Source organism: Tetranychus urticae, chromosome 2 (assembly GCF_039701765.1).
Source record: "Tetranychus urticae isolate SD_2017Ah chromosome 2, NJAU_TeUrti_SD_1.0, whole genome shotgun sequence".
NCBI classification, from domain to species: Eukaryota; Metazoa; Arthropoda; class Arachnida; order Trombidiformes; family Tetranychidae; genus Tetranychus; species Tetranychus urticae.
In genome coordinates, this window is record NC_142959.1 from 4,903,686 (window position 1) to 4,913,868 (window position 10,183).

Here is a 10,183-nt window from a genome sequence, read left to right on the forward strand (position 1 = left end):
TAAATGAATATTGTAATATTTCGTGTGGGAGTTTTTTCGGATGTTGAGGGAATTAAGGCAAATTATTAAATTCTGACTGAAATTTTCACGAATCGCTCGCGAATCGAAAATTTTCACTGAAATGTACTTTATTGTAAATTAAATTTAATATTTCATTGAGTCGGACATTTTTCAGTCAAAGACTTTTATATAAGCTTTGTGGATTGAATTCCGAGTGGATAATAATAACAATTATAAAGTGAATGCATGAGATATAAGTGCTAAAAGGGTCAGATTGATAATAAATTTTATCAATATATAACTGAGAAAAGTTTGATTCAGTTTACATGACGAAATTTCGAATGAGAATTTTCATTTATTAATCGAATGAATCAAGCCATTTCGAAAAGTGAGTCAGAGAAAGGGAATAAGCGAACATAAATTATTTCATAATCATTGGGATTTAGCTTTAATTTAAGAGTTGCTGTAATTAAAAAATTGATTAAAGAATACTGTCACTATCGGTAATAACTTTCCAGCCATTATCTTCAGATAGCTCATCGTTTTTGGGTCCAACAACGGCATATCGATGAGGTACTTCTGCTCCAAGATATTGATGCGCAACCTTTTTCACGTCATCAAGGGTAACATCCAATAATCGGAGACGATAGTTGTGAAATATTTCATCTGAAATACCATCAAGGAATTGTCTCGTTCCTTGACTTCCTGGAGTAATTGGTTTATCAACTGATTGGAAAACTGATAATTTTGCTTCATCTAGAGATTGTTGGTTAAACGAATCACTTGAATTGATCCACGCAAGAGATTCATCAAAAACTTTGACTGTCCTTACAACATTGGGGTCACGATATGAATAATATGAAAGTATTCCTCCTTGATTGATCGATGCTCCGGCACCATAAGCACCGCCTTTTTCTCTGATTTCTTCTCGAACATACTTAGAGGTCAATAATGCAGCCATGATGCGTAATTTAGCATGATCAGGGTGATCATAAGGAACAGTTAGAATTGATTTAGCAACGAAATTTGTATTAAAAGGAAACACGAAATGTTCCTTTTTAAAATCTTTTTCGATTGGGTATTCACTTTCACCGGGTTTATTGATTCCTGGTGATCCACCAGAAGGGAGTTGATTCAAGAAATGTTCAAAATGCGTTAGTGAGTTATCAATTGTTGATGGTTCAGCGTTTATAGCAATCTTCATAGATTCTTTACGGAAAACGAGTTTACCCAAAGTAATCAGTTTTTCTCGTAAATCATTTATATCGTTCTTCTCAGCTAATTTCTTGAGAAAAACAATGTGAGAGAGTCCAGAACAAATCTCACGGAAAGATCCAGAGCTCTTGAGTGTGGAGGCAGCTCTGATCATAGCAAAAGAATGACCACCGTGAGCTAAATTTTCTGTTCCTTCTGAGGCCATCATCTTAATTATTTGACTTAAATGTTCATCTTCATCATATCGCAAATGGTTCATTATATCTGACCATAAGTTTAACATAAATTCTAAATTTCTTTCTAAACAATGTGAATAGAAAAGAACACCGGTTTGATATTCATCTAAATTAGCAATATTTTCCCTTAGATGTGATCGAGCTACCAATCCACCAGTTCGCATTTTAATCTCTTGATCCATCTGTTTGTGATCTCTAGATCCAGCTCCTAACTTAGTGATCAGTTCACAAAAAATTGGCCAATATGGTTTAAGATCTTTGGGTAAATCTGATTCGGCCAAATGTATAAATGACCTAAAATATACAACAGTATTAGTTGGTTGAGGTGATATTTGTACAGGAATTGATGCAATTTGACTGTGATTCAAGTTTGTGGTAACCATTTTCCTTGAAATATCGCCATTAACATCCAAACAAGGCAAACAAGAGGCGTCCATATTATTATCCACATAATCTCTTAATTCTATTCCTTGCTGATAAATTTTCTCTTTCTCTTCGGGTGTCAGTTTGTCTGTTTTTTCAGACAATAGAGCGTTTTCTTTCGCAGTGTATTCCGTCAAATAATCTTCAGATGCAGTCATGATGAAGTAGAGATTATGAGTGTTCTCAATGAAATATTTTCTAACTTTTTCTTTCAAAAAGTTTGGATTATCTGAAAGCTCTTTTTTAAACCTTTCAATATTATCATTAATTCTTAACACTCCGATTGGATCTCCATCATGATTCCAAGTTGCTTGAATAGCCATGAGTAAACGTAGTCCAAAATCAGCTGGTTGATGCTTCAAAGAGAGTTCAATCGAATGAAGAAGAGCGTCTATTCTTTCCTGAGGAAAACCTTCTTTTGCTACTTTTTCGAAAGTTTGAAGAATTATCTCTTTCACCTTTTGACAGTCGTTAGCATGAATTCCTTGAAGACCAACTGAAAAAAGAGTTTGCTTGGTAAAATCCCAATAACCAGTACCAGAAGCAAAATCCATTCCTAGGTTAGATCTTATAAGTGATTCATAAAAGGGTGCATTTTGACCGGTAGTTAGGAGATTACCGATAATGGATAGCACAAACGATTCGTAGTTATTATCGATGCCACACAAAAGATAAGATAGACTAGCAGTTGTTTGTTTATCAGGAAAAGGTGCCATTGGATCAGGACGACATTTAGTAACAATTTCTTTTGGGCTTTCCCATGCCTTTTGGTCCAACACTTTAGATATCATTCTAATTTGTGGGTCATGATTTAATTTAGATAAAATCATTTCGTCGATGAGTTTAAGATGATTTTCTAAAGGTAAATCCCCATAAGTGAAAAACCTAGACAAAAAAATGCGTTGAATAAGTTATATTGAACTGGGATGAAATAAAAATTAAAATTACCTGGAATTACTTGGATGATAATATTTCTTATAAAAATTCTTCATTTCTTCATGACTCAGTCGAGGTATGTCCAATGGATTACCTCCGAAGTCATATTGATAAACAACATCAGGGAAAACAGCTTGTAAAATAGACCGATAGTACAAAGTTGAGTTATTTGACTAGAATAAGAATTAATTAAATAAGTTAAGTTAAATACGACAAGCTAAAGTAATGTAAGCATCTATATTATGTAAACTCACATGAACACCTTTCATTTCATTCAAGACAACTCCTTTGAATTTTAAAGGTGATTCCTTGTCTGTTATTTCAGCATGCTCTAGTCTCCAAGCTTCTTGACGAAAATCAATTTCTTTAAGTGTCGGATTAAAGACAAAATCCAAGTAAACTCTCGATAGATTTTCCATGTCCTTTGGATTAGTAGTTGAGAAAGGATAACAAGTGTAATCTGGTCCGGTGAATGCATTCATGTAGGTAGATAACGATCTAGAAGTCATTTTCATAAAAATTTCTCGACATGGATAATTGAGAGATCCCATGGTAGTAAGATGTTCAAGTACATGAGGGACTCCAGTATTATCAGAAGGGGTTGTCCGAAAAGCAATACCAAGTAAGTTGTTGTTATCCTCTCTCCACAAATGAAGATGTTGGGCTTTGGTTTTATCATGGATTAAAAAATAAGCTTTAGCTAGAAGCTCAGGTACATCCTCGATTCTTTCTAAAGTATAACCATGTAGCTTGTGACCAGCTTTGAAAGAGGCCATAGCCCCAGAAGGTCCAGTTGAAATCATAGCGATTCGTTGTTTGATGAGACCTGACAGTGTAAACAATGTATTTTTACAACCGCAAGTTCTTTAAAAATTGATGAGTTGGATTAAAATAGATGAAGAACCAAGAACCAAGTTAAAGAGGAAAAACAAGCGAAGACCGTAATAGAAGACAAAGTATCAGGTATGAACAAACATGAAGAGAAGAGAGGATTTGGTAATCAACCAAACACCAATATTAAATTAATGTGTTGAACATAAAAAAGATTAGAAACAATTTTGCAACAAAAAACCCTCAAACATAATCAGTAGACTAAAATGAACTTCTAAAAAACGATTGACATTTCTTACCTCTGAAATTGTATCAATTTAAACATTATTAAATGAAAGAAAGAAATGCTCAAATATTAAAGTTGGGAGTCAAAATACCGAAACACCATATGGTCACATATAATATAATGATTGTCATTGATAGATGGCAGTAGCTGACGATCAATTTTCTTTCAATCTTTCAATTGTTAATCAATTAAGTTTACATTGTGTTTAAATTTGTTTTTACTCTTTATTTTTGGAACTGGAAAAAATTTAGAACTCGAGAAAACTGAGCTTAAACCATTCTCACAAAAAGAAAAAGTCCCTTTTCTTTGTAATGTTTAAAGCTGAAGGTAATACAACAAAATTCATTGTAACCAGAATCTTGAATTAAAGTGAATCCTAGCTTTTCAACTCCAATCAACCTGAATAATTCAACGTATTCAATTTATTGTATCATGGGGCAAAATGTGCAAATTATTCAGTGTAGTTCAATATCGAACCTCGTCTATAGCATCGACAATCTCGAAAACCAAGGAGACGTCGTAGCATTACAAACTGACGGAATCCAACGAAGTATAATTGTTTTAAATTCACAGCCCTGACAAATATCTCATTGTCATTATTTCCAACACCTGATTACCTTATATTAAAGCATACATTGATTCATTGGAATGTAATACCATGTCATGAATAGATACTGCCAAGGAGGATGCCATATTGGGTAGGGGAAATTGCCTATCGTCAGATCACTTTTGAAATAAATTTTTTTATGTACAGTGGAGTACCAGATACTGTCAGTAACTGGAAATAGCTTATATGCACAGCAAGTCTATTAATCGAGCTAAAATTTAAAATTAATTACAATGATTAATAAAATTAAAGTTAGTTGCTGGAAAAGTCTAACAAATTGATGTCATTGTGCTGAGGATCGTTAGTTGAGTTGAATTTGTCAGAAATATTCAACTTTTTTGATAATTTCTTTATAATTTCAATTAAAACTTTCCTTATAGGGAATGTAAACAAAGGGTTTGAGGGGCTATTGAATAATCTACTGACATTATCTGGTACTGACACTATCTGGTACTCCACTGTATATTTTTAGGCTGATTTCAAAAATATGAAACATTTTTTAACTGGAGTTGCAACAGAAATTTAAGGATAGAGGAACGCAAAAGATTCATGACTGAGAGTTAAGATTTATTGGCTTAGATTTATTTTTTGTGCAATAATTCTTCATACTTGATTTCAAAAGAATAAAAAACAAAAAATACTGCAAATCAGTCAAAGATAAGAAAAACTGTTCCTGTTGATTTTTGCATTATGCTGTGCATGCTGCAGATACACACAATGATATTCATAATATAGCCATAATTAGAAATGCTGATTTCTTATTTCAAATAAAAAAGATGAAAAAGTTGTGTAAAATCAGTCAAAGAAAATATAAATATAAAATGTGTAAAAAAGTTTTTTTGAAATTTTTCAATATTTCGCATGCATAGAAATTTTCGTTTTTCTATGATAGTATTAAGAAAAACTAGTCTTTCAAACCACTTTTTCTCAAGATTCCAACCTGTCTTTCAAACCATTTTTTCGCAAACTATGCAATGGTCTTTGGAGCCGTTTTTTGGTGAAGATATTATATTATATTGTATTGATAGAATGAGGTTAATGTAATGATTGATAATAATGTGGAAAATTTATTGTAAAGGGTGTTGCGGTTAGTAAGGTTCAAGCAATCACTTACCCAATGTTGATAAAAAGATAAAGATGATGATTATGAAGATAACGATGGCAAAGATGGTTGATGAAGGTGAAAATGATGAAACAAAATAACAACAAAGACATAATTTACAGTAAATGAACGAAATGAGAGCCTCTGGCCTCGATACATTTATCGATTCTCTTTTTGAAATTTTCAATTGTATTGGATAACATTTCGGGGGTAACACATTTAAATTTATCAATAATCAAATTTTTCAATTGAGGCAAAGTGGAAGGGTTAGACATTCTAACAAGGTCATCAATATAACCCCATAGAAAATAATCCAATGGATTCAGGTCAGGGGAACTCGATGGCCACTCAAAGTCACTCCTTCGGCTGATTAAATTTTCACCAAAATATCTCCTCAATAAATTCAATGCATCGTTGGTACAATGGGGCGTTGCCCCGTCTTGTTGATACCAGGTTTGTGGTGTAAGTTGGTCAATTTTGTTGAGCTCAGGAATGAAAAAATCGGAGATACATTCTTGATAGGTAGCTGAGTTGACACTTCGATTGAAAAAATAAGGTCCAATCAAACCATTCCAACTCAATGCTGCCCAAACATGAACCTGTGGTGGATGAGCAATTAACTGGTTAACTTCTGGCTCTTTTGGTTTTTTTGGTAACCACATTCGATGGTTTTGTCGGTTAACTCGTCCAGTTAAGGTGAAAATCTTCTCATCAGAGAACCAGATTTTTGTCCAATCGATTTGATCCAAACGAAGCATTTGCTTCAACCTCACACAAAAACTCATCCTTCCATTGATTTGATTCTGGTTCAGTTTTTGGCCTTCAACTGTTTTGTAAGGATAAAGGTTATTTTTCTTGAAAATTTTGAAGACTGTTGTTGGATGAGCCTGAACCACTGCTGCTGCTTTCCTTAGTGAAATTTTTGGATCAGCTCTGACCATATTCATCACTTCCTCCGTCTTTTTGGATTCTCTTCTTCTCTTCACCTCTTTTCTCTCGACCGTTCCTGTTGTCCTGAACCTTTTGATTAATTTGGTCATTTTTTGCCTTGACATCGATGGATATCCACTTTGGGTTAATTCCAAGTTTACCTTTTCACAGCGAGCTGTATCAGTGTCAAATTGTCGGTAATTTAAAAAAAAACTGATGACCACAAGGGCACGGTAAGAAACTAAATCAGCCATGTTGTTTTGTTATTATTTTGTTTCATCATTTTCACCTTCATCAACCATCTTTGCCATCGTTATCTTCATTATCATCATCTTTATCTTTTTATCAACATTGGGTAAGTGATTGCTTGAACCTTACTAACCGCAACACCCTTTATAAGTATATTAGTAAAAGTGTAGGTTTCAATTGATATGCAAAAAGAAGGGAAGAATTATAAATCAAAGATTAATAGTTTCATCAAAGTAAATTGATGAAACTATTCATTTCCAAAACGTTTTGAAACATTTCGCTCCACTTGGTCTTTTCATCTTTGATTAGGGTTTGGATTGCTTTATGCAGTCGATCACTTGATAGATTAAACTCTTCAATCTCCAATTTGAGCTGCTTGTTTTTCTCACCAAAATTTTTCAAAGTTAAAAGTGCTGAATCAACTGCAGATTTTAGATGTCTGATCTCATTGAAGGTGAAAATGTTTGTTTTGCATGCCTCCCATGCCTAAAACTACACTAATATCTTGCAGCTTAACAAAAAGATGTCTTGGTTTGAGATTGAATCTTTCTTTCCTGAAATGCATGAATGATAAGGGGAGAAAGGGAAAGATGAAATACTGAGAATTAAGAATGTCTGAATGACAAACAACAAGCAAACTTACCTTGGAGCAGAAGTTTTAGCTTTCATAAATTTTAACATGATGATGAGGAGCAAAAACACTGTGGAATAACTGATTGAGTTAGAAGATCAATATGGAGCTAATGTATCTTTAAAATTAGCAAAATTTACCTGTATCTGTCTCTCGGAATTGTATTGCAGTGATTTTTTACAAAGTTAAAGTTAAGTTTAGAGTTGCATTCAAGCATGAAGTGTTTTAACCATATTGCAAGCATAATTTTGTTACTCATCTAGAATCCTTCCATATATGCTATCATTGATGCTTTTAATCATATTTTAGGAAAAATTGCTCCGATTTATAATTATAGCTATTTAGCTAATTTTGTGCAAAAACATCATTTTAAACAATTTTCGGATGATATGAGCAATTCGAAACATGTTTTGTGCATAGATTGCTCACAGTGGTAAATATCGATTATGCATTAGCTAATTTCTTATTCAGCATCGCATTATTGAAGATAAACAGTTTTGGTGGTGAAGATGATTGTAATCAACACAAGATAAGTCATTTTGACCATCACACTAAAGATTTATCCTATTTTACTCAACTCATTTTGATTAGCTTATTAGCAATTTAACCTAAAAGAGAAAAAATTTATGCATGATTTAAGATGAAGATTCAAAAATGGAAGTTAGTACTGTGTTTTACCGTGTGATCATGCTTTTGCTTGTTTACTTGTGCTTTCAATTACAGTAGATGTCCTTTATGTAGAGCAAATATCGAAAGGATTGTACGCATTATTCGATTTTAAATCTAAAATCAAACAAAACCTGAATCAATATTTCTCGCTTTTTTCTTTTCAAACACTGCATTGACATTGTATATTGACTTCACTTTTATATTCACTCAAGAATGGGGTCAAAGACTTATACATTTTCAATCAAAATCTGGCTTGAAAGACGTATTTCAATCTTTAGATAAAGTGGCGACAAAGACGAAAGAATTTTATTACTACTTATGATTTATTGTGAACTTACATATGACTTACAATAAACAATCACAACATACTTTTTGTACACAATAGTATAGAAGCAGCCCACTTTGACCAACTTCTCTAGCTTAGCATATTAAGGAGAAAAAGAAACAGAAAGATAGAAAGAAAAAGAGATATAGAAAGAGACAATGAAGAATAAAAAAGAGAAGGGGGAAGACAATAAAGAGAAATAGAAGAGGAAAGACAATGAAGTGGGCAAGAGATAGCTAATATTTCAAGTATGCAAAGGTTAAAAAGATTCAACTCGTAAATTAAACAAAAGAGAAAATTGATTCCAGCAACCTTTGACAAAAACTTTTCTTACAACTTTTGACCGGATGTTTGATCTGATTTCTGCATTCGGAAGCTGCAAAAGTTAGAAAGTTTAAACGCATTATTTGGCAATAAAATTGTTAGTACACAACATGGACCGAATACTTTTTCAAATTTACGAACAGATATGATCTGATGATTTGACTCTTGATTTTTCGTCATTGACTTAAAACTTTGAAAATCAATATTTCTAGAATAAGGATCAAAGCTCAAAAGGATCATTCTTTGATCAAACATTAGATTTTATTATGGATTATAAAAAATGGAAAATAAAACTATTCAAGATTCTACAAAAAAGTTTCAATTGATAATTTTGGACGCTCAAATAGACAAAAATGTTGACAAGGAAGATTAGGAGGATACAGCCAACAACAGGGGTCGAGGAATGCAAAGATACTGCCATTGTTTTTGCCTTATTCCGCACAATCTCGTATAGCTGGTATAGCCATACATTACATAGCAATTAAAGCTTGGGCTATCACTGCGGCAAGAATCGTAAGTTTTTAAGATTTAAAGCAAGTGATAGTTGGATTGCAAGATCAAAAAGATGCAATGAAATAGATTACAAAGTTTTTTACAAAGACTAATACCGAAAATATCAAGGCAATCGAATGCAGCTGCTATCATATTGAACAAGAAGAGTATAATCGTGATAACTATATTGAAAATTGACAACTTCATGACGCTGACTGATCAGGCATCGCTTATGAACTAAATATAACAAGACCGTTATCATATTAAGGTGAAAAAGATAGTTTTCTAAAAAATGGAATTGCTAAGACACATTCTTACAAAATAATGCCTTTCGTTTCTATGGCTAGAAAATGGCCGGAAAAGCTCTGATTTGCCTCTAAGAGTTTAGGCCAACAGTTGCAGAAAAACTTTTCAAGCCTGAAAATTTATTTATCTTTAGTACTTCATCTGTTAAAATAGCCACAAAATTGATGCGTATTCAGCACAGAAGTTTAATCACCATCTGTTGCTGATGACTCCATCTGATGATCTTGTTTCAGGGACGGGCAAAGAAACGAAAGTTTGAGCAGAGTGGATGGCAAAAAATTCAAACTTTAACTATTCAAGTTGTGCAACCTGTTTCATACAGCCTTTAGATTTATACTGCTACAGGCAAAAGAAATCTTTTATCAAGAAATTTGAAGAGAGAATTTTAAAGGAGCAAATGACAGAAAAAATAAACTTCACTTTTTATATTACAATCATGCTCCAGCGAGTGGCATATGTTTCAAACGAATAGGCAATGAACAGTTCCTTGTAAGTTGGAGTTCTATTCGAAATGTAGCTTCAAATGAAATCGCACAAAATACAGATTAACTTGGATGAGTTTAGAGTTAAAAAGAAGATGTATATAATGCACTTAAGATTTGCTATTCTATATAGACCGAT

The 10,183-nt window shown here is 32.9% G+C and overlaps 1 protein-coding gene across 1 annotated transcript; it reads right to left on the reverse strand.

Moving 5' to 3' along the window:
• Positions 1–335: 335 nt before the first annotated feature.
• On the reverse strand, positions 336–4,014 carry LOC107366534 (presequence protease, mitochondrial). The gene is made up of 4 exons (XM_015934156.3): positions 3,941–4,014; positions 3,065–3,674; positions 2,823–2,983; positions 336–2,759 (listed from the first exon to the last, which is right to left on the reverse strand). The coding sequence occupies exons 1-4, from the start codon at positions 3,964–3,966 to the stop codon at positions 482–484; spliced, it is 3,075 nt and encodes a 1,024-aa protein (XP_015789642.1). The 5' UTR covers positions 3,967–4,014; the 3' UTR covers positions 336–481.
• Positions 4,015–10,183: the final 6,169 nt, after the last annotated feature.

Coding starts and splice junctions, on each gene's coding strand:
- LOC107366534 (XM_015934156.3), bottom strand. CDS start 3,966: ATGTTTAAATTGATACAATTTCAGAG. Junction 2,984..3,064: donor ATGAAATGAAAGGTGTTCAT/GTGAGTTTACAT, acceptor TTCTTATTCTAG/TCAAATAACTCAACTTTGTA. Junction 2,760..2,822: donor TATCATCCAAGTAATTCCAG/GTAATTTTAATT, acceptor TTTTTTGTCTAG/GTTTTTCACTTATGGGGATT.